This window comes from Coffea arabica, chromosome 6c (genome assembly GCF_036785885.1).
Source record: "Coffea arabica cultivar ET-39 chromosome 6c, Coffea Arabica ET-39 HiFi, whole genome shotgun sequence".
Taxonomy (NCBI): Eukaryota; Viridiplantae; Streptophyta; class Magnoliopsida; order Gentianales; family Rubiaceae; genus Coffea; species Coffea arabica.
The window spans coordinates 779,451-799,520 of NC_092320.1; the positions used below are offsets into that span (position 1 = coordinate 779,451).

Sequence of the window (20,070 nt, forward strand, 5' to 3'; positions counted from 1 at the left end):
CTAAACCCTAAACCCTAAACCCTAAACCCTAAACCCTAAACCCTAAACCCTAAACCCTAAACCCTAAACCCTAAACCCTAAACCCTAAACCCTAAACCCTAAACCCTAAACCCTAAACCCTAAACCCTAAACCCTAAACCCTAAACCCTAAACCCTAAACCCTAAACCCTAAACCCTAAACCCTAAACCCTAAACCCTAAACCCTAAACCCTAAACCCTAAACCCTAAACCCTAAACCCTAAACCCTAAACCCTAAACCCTAAACCCTAAACCCTAAACCCTAAACCCTAAACCCTAAACCCTAAACCCTAAACCCTAAACCCTAAACCCTAAACCCTAAACCCTAAACCCTAAACCCTAAACCCTAAACCCTAAACCCTAAACCCTAAACCCTAAACCCTAAACCCTAAACCCTAAACCCTAAACCCTAAACCCTAAACCCTAAACCCTAAACCCTAAACCCTAAACCCTAAACCCTAAACCCTAAACCCTAAACCCTAAACCCTAAACCCTAAACCCTAAACCCTAAACCCTAAACCCTAAACCCTAAACCCTAAACCCTAAACCCTAAACCCTAAACCCTAAACCCTAAACCCTAAACCCTAAACCCTAAACCCTAAACCCTAAACCCTAAACCCTAAACCCTAAACCCTAAACCCTAAACCCTAAACCCTAAACCCTAAACCCTAAACCCTAAACCCTAAACCCTAAACCCTAAACCCTAAACCCTAAACCCTAAACCCTAAACCCTAAACCCTAAACCCTAAACCCTAAACCCTAAACCCTAAACCCTAAACCCTAAACCCTAAACCCTAAACCCTAAACCCTAAACCCTAAACCCTAAACCCTAAACCCTAAACCCTAAACCCTAAACCCTAAACCCTAAACCCTAAACCCTAAACCCTAAACCCTAAACCCTAAACCCTAAACCCTAAACCCTAAACCCTAAACCCTAAACCCTAAACCCTAAACCCTAAACCCTAAACCCTAAACCCTAAACCCTAAACCCTAAACCCTAAACCCTAAACCCTAAACCCTAAACCCTAAACCCTAAACCCTAAACCCTAAACCCTAAACCCTAAACCCTAAACCCTAAACCCTAAACCCTAAACCCTAAACCCTAAACCCTAAACCCTAAACCCTCCTAAACCCTAAACCCTAAACCCTAAACCCTAAACCCTAAACCCTAAACCCTAAACCCTAAACCCTAAACCCTAAACCCTAAACCCTAAACCCTAAACCCTAAACCCTAAACCCTAAACCCTAAACCCTAAACCCTAAACCCTAAACCCTAAACCCTAAACCCTAAACCCTAAACCCTAAACCCTAAACCCTAAACCCTAAACCCTAAACCCTAAACCCTAAACCCTAAACCCTAAACCCTAAACCCTAAACCCTAAACCCTAAACCCTAAACCCTAAACCCTAAACCCTAAACCCTAAACCCTAAACCCTAAACCCTAAACCCTAAACCCTAAACCCTAAACCCTAAACCCTAAACCCTAAACCCTAAACCCTAAACCCTAAACCCTAAACCCTAAACCCTAAACCCTAAACCCTAAACCCTAAACCCTAAACCCTAAACCCTAAACCCTAAACCCTAAACCCTAAACCCTAAACCCTAAACCCTAAACCCTAAACCCTAAACCCTAAACCCTAAACCCTAAACCCTAAACCCTAAACCCTAAACCCTAAACCCTAAACCCTAAACCCTAAACCCTAAACCCTAAACCCTAAACCCTAAACCCTAAACCCTAAACCCTAAACCCTAAACCCTAAACCCTAAACCCTAAACCCTAAACCCTAAACCCTAAACCCTAAACCCTAAACCCTAAACCCTAAACCCTAAACCCTAAACCCTAAACCCTAAACCCTAAACCCTAAACCCTAAACCCTAAACCCTAAACCCTAAACCCTAAACCCTAAACCCTAAACCCTAAACCCTAAACCCTAAACCCTAAACCCTAAACCCTAAACCCTAAACCCTAAACCCTAAACCCTAAACCCTAAACCCTAAACCCTAAACCCTAAACCCTAAACCCTAAACCCTAAACCCTAAACCCTAAACCCTAAACCCTAAACCCTAAACCCTAAACCCTAAACCCTAAACCCTAAACCCTAAACCCTAAACCCTAAACCCTAAACCCTAAACCCTAAACCCTAAACCCTAAACCCTAAACCCTAAACCCTAAACCCTAAACCCTAAACCCTAAACCCTAAACCCTAAACCCTAAACCCTAAACCCTAAACCCTAAACCCTAAACCCTAAACCCTAAACCCTAAACCCTAAACCCTAAACCCTAAACCCTAAACCCTAAACCCTAAACCCTAAACCCTAAACCCTAAACCCTAAACCCTAAACCCTAAACCCTAAACCCTAAACCCTAAACCCTAAACCCTAAACCCTAAACCCTAAACCCTAAACCCTAAACCCTAAACCCTAAACCCTAAACCCTAAACCCTAAACCCTAAACCCTAAACCCTAAACCCTAAACCCTAAACCCTAAACCCTAAACCCTAAACCCTAAACCCTAAACCCTAAACCCTAAACCCTAAACCCTAAACCCTAAACCCTAAACCCTAAACCCTAAACCCTAAACCCTAAACCCTAAACCCTAAACCCTAAACCCTAAACCCTAAACCCTAAACCCTAAACCCTAAACCCTAAACCCTAAACCCTAAACCCTAAACCCTAAACCCTAAACCCTAAACCCTAAACCCTAAACCCTAAACCCTAAACCCTAAACCCTAAACCCTAAACCCTAAACCCTAAACCCTAAACCCTAAACCCTAAACCCTAAACCCTAAACCCTAAACCCTAAACCCTAAACCCTAAACCCTAAACCCTAAACCCTAAACCCTAAACCCTAAACCCTAAACCCTAAACCCTAAACCCTAAACCCTAAACCCTAAACCCTAAACCCTAAACCCTAAACCCTAAACCCTAAACCCTAAACCCTAAACCCTAAACCCTAAACCCTAAACCCTAACCCTAAACCCTAAACCCTAAACCCTAAACCCTAAACCCTAAACCCTAAACCCTAAACCCTAAACCCTAAACCCTAAACCCTAAACCCTAAACCCTAAACCCTAAACCCTAAACCCTAAACCCTAAACCCTAAACCCTAAACCCTAAACCCTAAACCCTAAACCCTAAACCCTAAACCCTAAACCCTAAACCCTAAACCCTAAACCCTAAACCCTAAACCCTAAACCCTAAACCCTAAACCCTAAACCCTAAACCCTAAACCCTAAACCCTAAACCCTAAACCCTAAACCCTAAACCCTAAACCCTAAACCCTAAACCCTAAACCCTAAACCCTAAACCCTAAACCCTAAACCCTAAACCCTAAACCCTAAACCCTAAACCCTAAACCCTAAACCCTAAACCCTAAACCCTAAACCCTAAACCCTAAACCCTAAACCCTAAACCCTAAACCCTAAACCCTAAACCCTAAACCCTAAACCCTAAACCCTAAACCCTAAACCCTAAACCCTAAACCCTAAACCCTAAACCCTAAACCCTAAACCCTAAACCCTAAACCCTAAACCCTAAACCCTAAACCCTAAACCCTAAACCCTAAACCCTAAACCCTAAACCCTAAACCCTAAACCCTAAACCCTAAACCCTAAACCCTAAACCCTAAACCCTAAACCCTAAACCCTAAACCCTAAACCCTAAACCCTAAACCCTAAACCCTAAACCCTAAACCCTAAACCCTAAACCCTAAACCCTAAACCCTAAACCCTAAACCCTAAACCCTAAACCCTAAACCCTAAACCCTAAACCCTAAACCCTAAACCCTAAACCCTAAACCCTAAACCCTAAACCCTAAACCCTAAACCCTAAACCCTAAACCCTAAACCCTAAACCCTAAACCCTAAACCCTAAACCCTAAACCCTAAACCCTAAACCCTAAACCCTAAACCCTAAACCCTAAACCCTAAACCCTAAACCCTAAACCCTAAACCCTAAACCCTAAACCCTAAACCCTAAACCCTAAACCCTAAACCCTAAACCCTAAACCCTAAACCCTAAACCCTAAACCCTAAACCCTAAACCCTAAACCCTAAACCCTAAACCCTAAACCCTAAACCCTAAACCCTAAACCCTAAACCCTAAACCCTAAACCCTAAACCCTAAACCCTAAACCCTAAACCCTAAACCCTAAACCCTAAACCCTAAACCCTAAACCCTAAACCCTAAACCCTAAACCCTAAACCCTAAACCCTAAACCCTAAACCCTAAACCCTAAACCCTAAACCCTAAACCCTAAACCCTAAACCCTAAACCCTAAACCCTAAACCCTAAACCCTAAACCCTAAACCCTAAACCCTAAACCCTAAACCCTAAACCCTAAACCCTAAACCCTAAACCCTAAACCCTAAACCCTAAACCCTAAACCCTAAACCCTAAACCCTAAACCCTAAACCCTAAACCCTAAACCCTAAACCCTAAACCCTAAACCCTAAACCCTAAACCCTAAACCCTAAACCCTAAACCCTAAACCCTAAACCCTAAACCCTAAACCCTAAACCCTAAACCCTAAACCCTAAACCCTAAACCCTAAACCCTAAACCCTAAACCCTAAACCCTAAAAAACCCTAAACCCTAAACCCTAAACCCTAAACCCTAAACCCTAAACCCTAAACCCTAAACCCTAAACCCTAAACCCTAAACCCTAAACCCTAAACCCTAAACCCTAAACCCTAAACCCTAAACCCTAAACCCTAAACCCCAAACCCCAAACCCCAAACCCTAAACCCTAAAACCCTAAACCCTAAACCCTAAACCCTAAACCCTAAACCCTAAACCCTAAACCCTAAACCCTAAACCCTAAACCCTAAACCCTAAACCCTAAACCCTAAACCCTAAACCCCTAAACCCTAAACCCTAAACCCTAAACCCTAAACCCTAAACCCTAAACCCTAAACCCTAAATTTATACAAAATTCTATTTTGACCCTATAATTTTTATAAAATTATATTATGGCCTTAATATTTTGGACAAATTATAGGATAACCCCTATATTTTTATTAAATTAAAAGTTTGACCCTATTTTTTACTAAATTATAAATTAACCCCTAAAATTTTATATAATTACAAACTAGCCTTCATATTTATCAAATTTATAAATTAACCTTTAAATTTTACAAAATTTATACATTAACCCATATTCTTTTACTAGCTCCATAATTTCAATAATTTTGAATTTTTTACATCCTTTCATTTTTGGATAAAACGCATTAAACCTCCCTATTGTTTGCCTTTTGTGCACAAAACCCCCCTCATTATTTAAAAACACACATATAAATTCCTTGTGGTTTGGACTTCTTTAGGGAAATGGATGGAAATCATCCAAATTGACAGAAAGACGTAAAATTCCAATACTAACCCCATTTTCAAAATGTACCAATAATTGATTTAGGATTTAGCTGTTATTTTACTAACTTTCTTAATTCATTTGTGAACAAAAAGTAAATTAAGGGGCCAAATTGAAATTTTAAAAACATTTCATCATTTCCAAACAGTCATCTTTTCCAACCTTCCCTCCTTTGCGCTGTGAATACTAATGTCTTTTCCATTGTCATCATCTCTAGGTTCAACCATCAATCATTTATACCATGCCTCATTTTTTCTTTTTTCTTTTTTTCTTCCTTTTCCTTTTCTTTTCTTCCTTCACACTAAAAAGGATCAAATCAAATTAATATCAACACCAAGAATCTCGATACTAAATTAAGCAGAAACCACCAAATTGAAGTCAACTCGTTTTTTATTTGGGCAATGAGAAAGCAAAATTCAACTAAAACCCACAAAATTTCTTCATGAAAATCACTAGATCAAAAAATGTATGCACTCTAAAATTCACTACTTTAACCATTTCCTCCTATAACCCACTTCACATGTTCAGATAAACTTGTCGGCAGCGGTTTCGCTGAAAGCTTCGAGAACACCTTGGTAGGCAATATGGAGCTTCAAGCCATGCATCGAAGTTGGAGACACATCTGCAATGGTGAGTGGTTTGGGCATATTGTCTATCGGAATGAGATTTAGACTGGCCTTGTTGCCATTGACGGACTTGGCGATGTAATCCACACCAGGAAATCCAAGCAGTAGTGTCGATGGCAACAGCGGCTACACAAAATTGGTGGTGGCGATGGACAAGAACGAAGGGAAAAGGGATCACCTTTAGGGCCGTGAGATGCTGGTGTCTCTGGCTTCAAGAATCGAGTGAATTGTATGTTCAAGGGAGATTTTGAGATGATGAGAGAAATTCAAGTCCAATTTGAAAAAGTTTGTCAAAGGTCATGGAGCTTTGGGTTTCTGCTTGTAGTTGCACCGGAAGGAAAGCATAAAAAATGAAAAAGAAAAAAAGAAGAAGGAAAAAAGAAAATGCATAAAAATATAAAATAGCAAATTACCAAATTATCTTTGATATATTGCTATCACACTCGCTTGTGAATAGAGCTGTTAAACGAACCGAGCTGTTCGGTAGCTCGGTTCGTTTCGGCTCGTTCGTGTTCGTGAAAGGCTCGTTCGAAATTTTAAACGAACCGAGTTCGAACGAATTTTTTTGTTCGATTAATAATCGAACGAACACGAGCATGTTCACGAGTTTTAACGAACGTTCGCGAACATGCTAAACGAACGTTTGCGAACACGAACATGTTCGCGAGTTTTAACGAACGTTCGCGAACATAGACATAATTATCATTTAACAAATTTAGGATTAATTTTATGGCTGGACTTTTATATTTGGAGGGCAAATTTCTTTGTTTTATTTGTTGTTTTTATGTTAATGTTAGTTATATAGTTAATGAATAATAGAATTTAGTCACTTAGTGCTTTAATTATTTTTTAGAATGATTAATAATTTGCAGGGCATATTTAAGGCATAAAATAATTTGGATTCGAGCATTTCGAACATGTTCGCGAACGGCTCGTTTATGTTAAACGAGCCGAACTCGAACTCGAACTCGAACACGAATTTTACTTAACGAACCGAACACGAACACAGGTTTGGAGTTCGAAAGTTAACGAACGAACACGAACGGAGTTCGAACTGCTTAACGAACAGAGCTCAAACATGATATACTCGGTTCGATTCGGTTCGTTTACAGCTCTACTTGTGAAGTGTGTGTAACTCATCCTCCGTCATTAGATGATTTCCGTCCATTTGCCAAAGAAGTCCAAAGCATAGGGGTTTTATCTGGATGTTTTTAAATAAGGAAAATCGTTCAAAACGTCCCTCACATTTTGTAAAATAACTTTTTTTGTCCCTCACTTTTAAAAGTGTAATTTTATGTCCCTTACATATTCACATCGGTTAAATTTAGTCCCTAACTAGGTTTCCGATCATTTTTTTGGCCGGAATCCATCATGTGCAAGACACGTAATCATTTTTGAAAGGTAAATTTGTCAAATTATATTTTACATAATCTGATCTATAGTCCTCCACATTTTATAAAATAAATTTTTTCGTCCCTCACATTTTATAAAATGATTTTTTTCATCCCTCACATTTCACAAAATGAATTTCTACATCCCTCACATTTCAAAAAATGAATTTTTCATTTCTCACTAATTACGTATGTGAATATATATTTTTTAAACATATGTATATGTTTATTTGATTTTGCTTAATAATAATAGCATAAACACATGTATGTAATTAGGGGTGGCAATTTTCGATACGACCTGAAAACACGACACGAACCTAACACGAAATTAATGGGTTTGGGTTGAGGTTTCGGGAATTCGGGTCAGAATCGGATTGAACCCGATGAACCCGAAAAGAAAACAGGTCGATTTTGGGTCAACCCGTGGTGACCTGATATGACCCGTTTACGAATTAAAAATAATTTAATAAATATAAAAATAATTTTATCTAACTAAACTAAGTTATTCTTTTTTTCAAATACATTAATTACTTAATCCTAAATGAATTTATTTAATTTGTGTAAAGTTGAAATTATTATATTTGGACAAATAATATATTATATTATTTTTTACTTTTATACTATTTTAATTTATTTTATATTTTGTTTGGGATAAAACACTTTTACGGTGTTTAATTTATTTTAGATTTGATTTGAAATTATTTATTCAAAATTTTATTATTTGATTATGTAATTAGTTTTGTGAGAAATTAATTTTATTAGAAATTACAGTGATAAATTAATAAATTAAAATTAAATTTCGGGTCGACCCGTCAACCTGAAATTTTCGGGTTCGGGTTAGTACACCTGACCCGTCGCAGGTTGACGGGTCGGGTTCGAGTCAATAGATTTTCTGACGGGTCGGGGCTGACCCGACCGCCAACCTGATTTGGACCCGAATTGCCACCCCTATATGTAATTGGGGCCAACTTGTGGATTATGTTCTCTTTTTGTATGATTATGACTAATATTTACCAATAGAACCTTAATTTGCATATTCTTATTGTATTTTTACTGAAAATAGCTTTATTGGCCAACTTGACAATGAATGGAAGATTTTTTACTAGCTAATATCAGATGAAATCAAATGATCACGTATAATATATGGTATTCGTATTGTTAAGTGAAATGAAATAGACACATACATATATTTATGCTATTCGTATTATTAAGCAAAATCAAATAGACATATACATGTGTTTAAACAAAATGTATTCACACACACACACACATATATATTTTAGGGTTTCCCTTACACACATAATTAGTGAATGATGGAAATATTCAGTTTTTGAAATGTGAGGGATGAAAAAATTCATTTTGTGAAATGTGAGGGATGAAAATATCATTTTATAAAATGTGAGGGACGAAAAAATTTGTTTTATAAAATGTGGAGGACTATAGATTAGATTATGTAAAATATAATTTGACAAATTTACCCTTCAAAAATAATCATGTGTCTTGCACGTAATGGATTCCGGCCAAAAAATGATCGGAAACCTAGTTAGTGACTAAATTTAACCGATGTGAATATGTAAGGGACATAAAATTACACTTTTAAAAGTGAGGGACAAAAAAAGTTATTTTACAAAATGTGAGGGACGTTTTGAACGATTTTTCCTTTTAAATAATAAGAAAGTTTTCGTGTGCAATAAGTAAATTCTGTTTTTCATCACATGCGAAACTAATAGTTATTTTTGTAATGTTTAAATTGTTTTTACTCACTTGATGATGTTAATCTCACTGGAGTAGTGATTGATTGCCAAAAAGTTCCTTATTATTCTATGGTTCTACCCAAATGTACAAGTGAACCTAGTATGTTAATTTGATATGATACATGTATCAATTTTAACTTTATAAAAGCATCCCCCTCTTCTTCTTTTTTTCAAACTATTCGAATAAGATAATGTGTACTTGCAAGCAAGCGGATTTAGTAATAAAAATCAAAACCCATAAATTTATCCAAAAGGATTTAGTAAAAGACTTGAACAAGGAAATTACGATTTCATAAGAGACGTTTTCTAGCGAATCCAACCCACTATAGCGTGCTGAAACAGATTTAGCGAAAAAGAAGGAAACGAGCAGACCAGAGCACGACAAGGCCCTTATTGCTGCTAAACCTCAAATAAGCCAATCCTTCTTATGCGGCTTTCAAATTTCAATCTCACGTGAAATCATCAAGAATTGGCGTCCAAAATTTAAACGAAACTGGTCCTACAACCGTCCGAAAATGCGGCATAGTGTGTCAATATACAGGACTGAAATTTCCAATGGCCTTTGTGAATGACTGTCGCCGGCAATCAGAAACTTTTTATTCGCAAACAATTTAAGACGATCCAAAATCAAGTCAAACCTTGTAGCACAGAAAAAGCTTAAAGCGCAACTACAACTAAAAATGTAATTTCAATTCCTACAGACTACGAAGATACATACATCACCGACACATTTAACACCCTAACAAGGGGGAAAAAATGGGAGACTTGCTCCAAAGAATAGAACTTTTCCAAAAGGTCACGATTTGGCTATTGTAAAAGCAGTGGAAGAAAAATTTGAGGCCCCTAATAATGAACAGAAACTTCATCATTGACTTTGCTTGTTATTTCTTACCATTACTCCATTCATGACCCAAGAGATGTCTGTGTGTCATCAAACAACCTCCAAGGCCAAACAACTGATACGCATCGATCAAAACCTTTGATTTGCCAGCAGGGGTAATTCTCAACCATCATTAACCAATTAAAGAAACGCAAGAGAAAGTGAATGCTTTGCCGTCATTTGCAGCACAGTTTCCCTTACTTCCGATAGCAATTCCTTGGGGCACCATGGAAGAAGAAATTGTGCATTTCTGCTTCTCACTTCTTTAGGTCTGCAGGAATTTCAATTATGAACCTGAAGTATGCCCCCTTATTGATTCGCATTGCAATTGCTCAAGAATGTGTTTTCTGGGTTCAGAAAATTCCTCCACAAACCTTTATATTTGGGAATGCCCAGCTCAAGCCAGGGCTTCATGTTCCCATTGAAATGCAAGACTGCTGCTTTCTTAACAATCTCAGGATCCAGCCCATAGTTGTAACCCAGTCCCGATAATACCCAATTATCATCAAGGTCATAAACAAGGCCTTGAAATGTAAGCAAAGTGGCTGGCACTGCAGCAGCTTCAGATATTCCACCTTCGGATGTCAGCTGTGATTCATATTAAGAACAAAAGCCAGAAGATCAGTAAGTATAGGGCGGTTGGCATGTCTTATGGAAATAAATAGTAGTAAAACTGCAACCCTAATTACATTGAGGAATCAAAATACCTTCTGAGCGCCTGTTTCTAAACAGAAGTCATGGAGCTATTCTCTTTATACAATTCTAAGGCGTATTACCTGTTGTTTCTAACCTTCCATGAGAGAGATAATTTACAAAATTCAATTTTACCCCTAAGCTTTGTACCATGCGTATACATTATCGTATATAATCTTGAAAAGCCTTATCGGCCTGCTTCAAGCTTAGGAAACCGTGCTTGCTTACGTCCTAGGAAGCTTATCCTCTGAAAACCTCTTGTTCATTATCCAGTCCAAAATTCGAAAGAAGACAACTGTTTTAGAAAGAATACTGATCTCACATCAATTAGCCAAGGACTTCTAAAACTTACATAACTAATCAAATCTGAATCTGGTCTATGATCCAAATACATCCAAGGGAAAGCCAATTTTAAGCAACGGACTGTAAAGTAGGTCAAGGAAAAAGTTCAGCATGTTACTGTTAATTTCAAAGTAAACTACCACCCAAAAGGACAAACTACAAAGGCCAAAATGTCAGCTTAAGATTAATACTGTGCCAGCCAAACGCAACCAAAATTGTCAGGCAACTTTGAATCTCTCCTCCCACTGGTTCATCTTACCTACACGTGAAACCTTTACGATTTCAAAACTATCTTTAACCAACTTGTACTCCTAAAGAGCAACCATTAAGCATTGTTTTAACCTGAAATCAAATTTTTAAATAACCAAATCACAAATTCCACACACCATTGTTGATCCACTCCCACTCTTATCATTGAAAATTATTAACTTTCTCAACTTCTATAATGGAACAATTATTTCATTCTGCTATCATCGACCAGAGGCAAATCCCCAAGCTACCCCATAAAGCAACTTCTTCCCCTCTATCTATTTATTTTGTGCCTTCTTGCAAAAAGATGCTCTCTCTTCCCCAACAACATTCGCCAAACCCCAGCATCATCCCCAATGCCAAATCCTTAGCGACAGCAAAAGGCCCCTCCACTCTTCACATACCCTTCTTCAACCATCTCAGTTACATATCCAAACTTTTCAGGACTATATATAACCCATTCGAATACCTATTTTTTGGTTCAACACCACCATCCCCACCAAACCCCATCTTCCAAATATAATAACCAACCCCTTTATTAGATAGCATCACAGCATATTCCACTCCAACTGTTCACACCACCCTTCTCTCCACTAAAAAATCACCCAACAACACTCTCCCCCCCCCCTCTCTTCCCGGGGGAGGGGTCTCAAATCACCAGATCTGGAAGACAATTAAACTAAACAGATTGTCACAACACACCACCAGAAAGAGCCCCAGACTAGCCTGAGCGCAAGACTAGCCTGCGAAGACCACATGCTCTCAATACAATTCTTATATGGTAGCTTCACAGATAAAGAAAAGGGACAAGAAGCCTTCATATGGATGAATTTAGCCACTTCCAAAAAAAATCCAGTTTTATTACTTACCTATTTCTCTGTGTTACTTGATGGTCCCAACTTTAAGGGGGCAAAAGGTAGCTATCAAACCATAAAATGCTCATAGGTAGGTCTACTAAACCAGAGGTATATTATAATCTAACCAAAATATAATTGGCATACTTTTCACATTTTAGCATATCTTCCCACCACAGAATAATCAAAACCATATTACTTGACATACATACCTAATGAAAGCAGACTACAGGAAATCAACATGAAAAAATTTCAGCTCACCTTAAGAACTAATGTTTCAAAACTTTTAGTAAGATCAAGCTTCCTCCATCTGCCTAAATCAATGATATTCAATCCAGACATCCAGGCACAAGATTGTTCATCAAAATTATTCTCACCCAAATAATTCTGCAGCTGCACCAATCTCACTGTGCAAACCATCACAGCACCAATCACTTTCTCACCCATGTCAAGGCTCCAAAGTGCTGACAAATCTTTTTGGACAATAATATCATCATCCAAAATCATAACTTTCCTCAGTGTGGGGAATATATCAGGAAGAAGATAGTGGGACTGTGAAAAAAGAGAAAAATATTCAGTTTGAACCCAAACTCTTGACAATTTGTCAACAGAACGAAACGAAACACGAAATTCTTCAGGCAGCAATTGATGGACTTGAGACAACTTCTCATGCTCATCCAACTTCAGACCTTCAATATCCAAAACTCGGACTGTGGCGTCCTTGTACTTATTTTGGAAGAACCATAATTTCATAGCAAAGTAATTCTGTCGATCTGTCAGCACATGAAAAACTTGACTCGAGGTTTCCTGAAAGCAGTAGAAATTTAGTGAGACAAGCTAACCTTTTTAAAATCTGTTGAGAAACATTCAATCAAAATAATAAAAGAAGAGATATAAGAATCAGAAGCATACTTCTGAATTCATTACAGTTGAGTTAATTACAGCTGATGATGCTAGTATGTTATTAGAGAATATAACAAAGTGATGCAGATCTGGGTTTTGAAACTTGTCAGCAAGCAGAAGTTCCATATCAGGTGGAGGAGATCTAAAATACTCCACAGTTAACCGTAATGACAGACAGTGAAGACTCTTAGGCATGGTCTGGACTGTAAGTTGGTATAGGAAAGCACTTTGCTTCATGTGGAAGTTTGCTTCATCCTCTGTTAAATCAACTAACTGTCGAAATTTTTTATCAACATTATTACAGTCCACAGGGTGAGATTTGGCTCTGGCTACTGTACTTTCCATCTTATCCAGCTTCTTTTCAATCCTGATAAAAAGACATTCAGCAAGTTCAATCTGATATTCAATTACTACAAAAATTCAATAAACTGTAAAACTATCAAAAGATATGACATTTTAATGAAACATTACTACAAGAATTTCCTCAATTGCATTGACAAGTCAAGTATCAATAGATGACATGAAGCAAAAGACTGAAGTTGCTGCTGGAGAAACCAGAAACTCTTTTTTAACCATGCCTTCAGGATTCAAGCATACAAGGGGAATGTTAAATTTGTTTTCAGTTGTCAACCATTAATTTAAGATGAGGATCCTTTCAACATGTTATTTACAGATTTAACAAGGGAAATAGCCATACTGTGGAGGGAGATCTTTATCAGCAGTAGTCTCACTGAGAACCCGCTCAAAATCCTGAATATTTTGCTTTAGTTCATGTGACAACTTGTCAAGTTTTGAAAGCTTAGCAATGCTCGGATAGTATGCCCGAGCTACATAAAGCAGGTCCTTCATCTTCTTCACTGTATGATCTTTCATTCGTTCCCTATGCTCTTGACGCCATAAGCAGTAGCTCCCAAATCTTAACTCACATATGTTTTTGCTCTCACTGCTGCCTTTCATGCTGTCAGCCATCTCGACTTTACTTGTGGATATATTTTTCTGCAAAACCAAGTTAGAACTAATTAAATGGTGACTGCCAGTGGAATAAAACAACCTTGAATGGTTTGCCAAACTCATCCAGCTCTGATCAAAGGCATACATTTGCTTTAAGGCCTGGTTTTGGCATATCAGGTAGCAAAATAAGAGCTGCAATATTTTCAGAGAAGGGGAATATAGTAAGTAAACCAACTGAGATGCAATACCAAAAGACCAACACATTAAGAAAATAGTTAAATCAACAGTCATTGAAATATGAGTGATAGACAGACACACAAGACACAGAGAGAGAGAGAGAGACTTTTATGGGTATTATACCATTTGATCTGTTCTTAGCTTCCTCAACAGAGTTCCTTCTGAAATCCTAAGCAGATACAAACTGAGTTCAATGAGGAAACAAGAACTATGGTAATTCACAAACCACAAAATTACGATATATGCAATGAAATGAGGAAATGATATCGGTCAGAGCGTTAGGCAAGGGCTCTAGATGGCACACCTCCCGTTTTCATTTACTATTCCAACAAAGATATTTGCCAGCCAAATATCTGAATTTAAAAAAAAAAAAAAAAAAAAAAAAAAGAAAAAAAAAAAGAAAGATGACTACTTCTACATCCACACATCAGTCATGAGGGAATGTGGTATATGTGGTAAAAAAAAAGGCAAGAACCTAAGCTGCAAGAGAACATATTTCAAATTCTATCACTTTCAATTGGCCGAGGTACTCCCAAGAGAATCACAAAAGGTGCTTCCACTTTATATGCAACTTCAATCTTCTTTAAAATATCTGTAAAACTAACAACTCCAATTTGTCCTAAGTTTCTTAGGGGATGGTGGGAGGAATGTCTCAGACCTGTTGCTGGGAACCACCTTTCTTTAAGACTTACTAAAGATGTTTTCCTGATATGCAGCCCGGCATCAAGCATGCCTGCAGCATCACCCTTTAAATTTTCTCTTCCTATTTCGACCATCTCCATCTCAAAATTTGACCTCATTCACTCTGAAATATATTACATTCAACCAGAGATTCAAATAATTACTCAACAATGAAGCTGTAAGATATGGGCTCTTCATCTGATTTGCGCATAAAAATTTCCACCTTGGCTTCTCCTATCCTTTTAAGGAGACATTCAGATTGGTTAGGGATCTGTGATAGCCTTCACCTTGGATACTCCAATGACAAAATCAGAACTCCAATGAGGAACCAAAAAAAATTGAAATGTGAAGTCAATGTAAATTGAACTGCCTAATAAGAGGCTTTCTCCAATTCAAATTAGTTGGCAAGGAAATCGAATTTTTTTGAGCAATCAAGTCCACATAAGGTGATCAATGACCCTCCATATCAACCTGTCCAACAAACACAAGAAATTCCCTAAGTGGCAGTCCATTCTCATTATGTTCTGCCACTGAGATCACAAGATTGTAAGAAAGATGCACATTATCAGCTCTAACCCTATTTCCTTCTTTGGATTTCAAGACCTTGTCAAAAAAGATAAGCTTTATAAAGCACATATTCAGAATTGCCCCAAAAATTTCAAGCAATTATAAAGCATATCTTGACCCATATGTATACCATAATCAACAAAAAAAAATGGCCAATAAAACAAAGAAAATTAATTCACATACTAAATGATTGCGTTTCCATCCTCAAACAAAGCATACATCAATCATAAACCTAGATGTTTAATGGGACTCCTCTGAAGTGGGATAAAGTCTTGACAATCGCACTTGCTTTTCCCTGATCTCTTATAGGCTCCATATCTAATCTGGCACATAAACCTGACTTTTCAATTTCATTGTCCAACATAAAGAGATGGATGCACTTATGCAAAAGTCTTCAATAGGTTATGACAGGCACGATAATCAGGACTTCTTTCTACCCATGATGTGTTGTCTAAATATTTGAATTTGTTAAAATCCAAAGAGATCTATGCTGTTTACACGTTGGCAGTTTAGCTTACAAAGGCATCACCACCACCTCTCCATGGTATGTATTCCCTTTCTTTTTTCTTTATTCAAGATAAATATGTTGAATTCCAATTCTTAAAGCTCTCTTCTACAGGTTTACCATGCAATACTCCCACATATCATGAATACAGTCAATGATGTTCTTTATACTGTGTCAAGGAAACACTGCCTCCAATGACTGCTTTCACACCAATAGTTATCACTACAATCGATGACTCCACCATCATCTACTGTGAGACTCAGAAATCATCCCATTCTCACAACATAATTTTAAGGCAGGCACTACGTACGAACTATCGACTTATTATGATATCCATTACAAAATTTTGAAAACTATCAGCTTTTGCTATATTTTGAAAACTATACTGATAACAGTATTTATAAGATGGCATCTGCACTGCATTAAAACAAAGTGATCAGAATACAAGGTTCAGCACAAAAGAAAATTCTTTGGCGTCTGAACCGAGAAATATGGTACGATTTTCTTCAGCTTAATTTTTTAAAAAACTAAGTCATCTCATTGGTTTACAGCTTCCTTGGGTCATTATAAGTTCATAATAGTGAAATATGTAAACTCCTATGAGGTAATATGCTTGCATGTCATAACAGGACATTGACCACAATAGATTTCAAATGGCTATGATATCTCTTCTTAATTATTTTGTTTCTCTCAGTTGGCTTCTTTTCTTCCTTTGTTTTCTTCGTTTAGTCAAAGTAAGTTTCATGACGTCAACATAAAACATTTTCTACACAAACATCCAACCTGACCAGTAGAAAGTTCACATTTGGAGAAAAGTTTGACCACCAAAGAAGTTAGTATTCAGTATTACACGCCGAACCACCACTCATATATCCAAGAGAACAAATAACAAGAGTGCAAGAAAAACATTAACAGAACTAGCAATGAGCACAAATAGTGCAAGAAGTTGAGTGTTAACCATCAAAGCAGTATGCAATGAACCTTAGGAAGAGTAGGTTCTAATCTTCTTATAAGGTCATCAACGTGTCTTGATTGCTCTTCCTGAAAAATCAAAGAAAAGGATAAATCAGAAAGTACTCTCTCAGTCCCTCAGAATGTGTCTTTGTGCAAATTCTTTGGAACAGTAAAATTCAAAGAATAAAAGTTTATACTTCCAAAATGATGGTGATTCAGGCATGACTAGCCATATTGCTGAAATGAAATAATGATTACCGTTGAGTTGTTTTTGGTGTCGGCATCACTAGGTTGACCAAAAATTGTAATATCATTCTAATTCCCGTCAAGAAGCATTGAAAATGAAAAATGACCATTAGTATCTACTGGAGGTAATCTGAAGCATCTTCGATGAAAGTAAATTAAAGTAACACAAAGTCATATTCTTACTGTGCCAGAAATCTGTTGTCCAGAGTCGAACCCTGCAAAAACCAACAATTAAATATTGTAAAAGGAGAATCTATCTAAAAGCACAACCACATGCAACCATATCTAAACCAAAATGAAAAAAAGAAGGAGAAACAAGCACGCGTCCAGACACACACTTCTAGTATAGCCTCCAAAGCTGTAAGATGTATTTAGCACCGATCTGTCCCCATTGGGGGGAACGATGATGTAATGCCACGACATACATGAGATCCTTAAAATGGTACCTAAGCGTAGAAAAAATAATGGGATGATGCAAATCAAAAGATCCGAAAAAATTTTAGGAAAAAAACAATTTCGTGAGGAAAAGAAACAGATTGAGGACTACATTCTGTGGATTACAGCGGAAGCTACTCTTCCGATCCACTAATAATGCAGAGTACAAGAAATGCATTGCTAATGGGAGGCATTTGGACAAAAAGGGAGAAACCCCAATACAGTCCCAGTTTTGGAAAGTATAAGTTCTCTCAATCGCAGATCACGGTATGAATCTAGTAGATCTAAAACGGAAACGCTCGTAAACACCGTTATCAAATGCTCCCATCATCTTCGAAGATTAATCAATTTGTTATATACACAAAGAAGAAAAAAGAAAAGCATACACCATTGGACAAGGAGGAGTAGGATAAGACGGGGAGGAAAATTACCAGAATGAGATTGGAAACTATTGTGTAGGCCGAGCAAGAAAACCAGGGGAACCAGCATCGAAAGCAATACGAGGCCCAACACCCCAATTACCAGACCTTTCCATCGCCTCTTCCCCGGAAGAGTATAAGAGGAGCCACCACCTCCACCGCCAACCGCGCCCTTCATTGGCCCGTCCCCTGATTCTCCCACTTTGTTCTCTTCCCACGCCGATCTTCTCCACTTTATTAAGTATAAATTATCTTTTTAAATTAATTTTGAAATTTATTCTGCTTTGGCTTGTAATTATTCACATCTTGGGATAAGTTATACCAATATACCAAATCGACGAAATGACGACGGAAGCGAAGAAGTTGGCTGAAAATCTTCCTACCAGACCCGCAACGGTGCAATTTTTTCCATCTTTTTTTTCCCCAAATTATTGCAGCCTCTCCGACTCCCTTCCCACCCTTTTCTGCTCCTGTCTGTATACTCCACTGTTAACGGTGACTATAGCCTCCAAAGATATTCCTCCAAGCCGTTTGGAATTTGGATTGGTACTTTTGGGAAGCTTTCATAGAATAAATACACTGTATCATTTAAGATGTAAATGTATGAAAGGTCAAAAATCAAAAAGAGAAATTATTCAAAACAATTCTTAAAAAAAATACAATCAGAGACATGTAATTGTTTTATTTAATAGCTTTTTGAAAAAATTGCCTAATTATATATGCGACATTGTAAGTGATAGTCACAAGCCTAAAACCTTCTTTGCTCCAAAAAAAAATCCAAAAAAATTTGTTGGACGTCTCTATATAATACTTGCTACTAATTAAGTCGCTACTAGTTATTAAGGCACCTATTGTGCGCAATTAATAAAAATAAATTTTAATTGTAACATTTATTTTCTTTCAAATTGAAGTATTAAAGTGAAAAAATTATATGAGTTGAGGTGATTTAAAGAACAACCCAAGAAAAAGGAAGAAAAAATAGTAAGGGATCATGAGTGATATTTTGTTATACATTTTTGAAAGCGTAAGAACCAGTGGATAAATACAAAAAAAAATGTGGATAAACGTGAAAAAAAATAAAGAAAGTAAAAGATAGGAGGTTAATCATGAGACTATTCTACCATTTTATGCTGATGATAAAGGTCATGCCTTATATATATACATACTGTGTACAAGTAATAATATATCCAAAAATTTTTATAGAAATGTAGTTCAAGTAATAATATATCCAAAAAATCTTTTTAGAAATTAGTTCTACGTTTTGAATATCAATTTGTAAGAGAATCTTTGTTAAAATAAAACTTTGTGATAACTAACATTGATTATAGATTACCCCCTATAAGTTGAGATCAACATCAGCTTACCCCAAATGTTTACGAAATGTACAAATCACCCAGTAATAACTAACATTTAATAATTTCAAGAAAGTATTTCAAAAAACTACGAAAAAAAACCAATCATTTTGTGAGATACTCAATCGTTTTGTGCTTGTGGCACAATATACATTCCCTTTTTTTTTATCATTTTTCATCTTCAATTCTTATTTATCGTTATTACCGAATTATTTTCAAACTTAATACTCATTGCTTTTGTATTGTGAAACATATTGACCACTATAAGTTTGCTAATAAAATAAAAATGTTAGATTTAGATTGGATTTGGTAAAATTAGCCAAACTCATAAAAATATATGTTGGCTTTACACAAAAATCCAACCTTTTGACATGCATATATGTTTGGTTGATTTTTGCTTTTTTTTTTTTGGTAAAAACATTTAGTCAATTTTTCCATATTTTTCACCTTTAAAGTATGTGGAATTTGTTTTCCCGTTGCATCTATTTTGTTATTTAAATATACGCAACTATGTTTAAATCAACCATAGAAGCATGAAATGGGCATTTTGCTACATCTCAACTTTTTCCTAGTATTAGTGTAATTACTTTCCAGTGAGACAGAGACAGAGCGAGGAAAAGATACCAAGCAAACTCTCGCGATGTCTAA

At 36.9% G+C, this 20,070-nt stretch overlaps 1 protein-coding gene across 5 annotated transcripts; it reads right to left on the bottom strand.

The window, feature by feature from the left end:
- Positions 1-9,715: 9,715 nt before the first annotated feature.
- Positions 9,716-18,653, bottom strand: LOC113696006 (probable galacturonosyltransferase 7). 5 transcript variants are annotated; one of them, XM_072051757.1, is made up of 10 exons: positions 18,083-18,653; positions 17,400-17,431; positions 17,229-17,285; positions 16,998-17,057; positions 14,387-14,432; positions 14,172-14,218; positions 13,773-14,071; positions 13,115-13,442; positions 12,434-12,979; positions 9,716-10,622 (listed from the first exon to the last, which is right to left on the bottom strand). In XM_072051757.1, exons 1-10 carry the CDS (start codon positions 18,246-18,248, stop codon positions 10,344-10,346), a joined length of 1,860 nt encoding a protein of 619 aa, XP_071907858.1. In that variant the 5' UTR covers positions 18,249-18,653; the 3' UTR covers positions 9,716-10,343. The 5 variants fall into 5 exon arrangements, with proteins under 5 accessions (XP_071907858.1, XP_071907857.1, XP_071907856.1 ...); XM_072051756.1 differs by having other exon boundaries at positions 13,100-13,442; XM_072051755.1 differs by having other exon boundaries at positions 13,085-13,442; positions 18,083-18,652.
- Between the last annotated feature and the right edge of the window lie 1,417 nt (positions 18,654-20,070).

What these genes read in the sequence shown, in the direction of transcription:
- LOC113696006 (XM_072051755.1), bottom strand. Translation starts at nt 18,248, where the DNA reads ATGAAGGGCGCGGTTGGCGGTGGAGGTGGTGGCTCCTCTTATACTCTT. An exon ending in TAGAACCTACTCTTCCTAAG is followed by an intron (nt 14,433 to 16,997) that starts GTTCATTGCATA and finishes GTATCTGCTTAG; the next exon opens with GATTTCAGAAGGAACTCTGT. An exon ending in CAACTGTAATGAATTCAGAA is followed by an intron (nt 12,980 to 13,084) that starts GTATGCTTCTGA and finishes TACTGCTTTCAG; the next exon opens with GAAACCTCGAGTCAAGTTTT.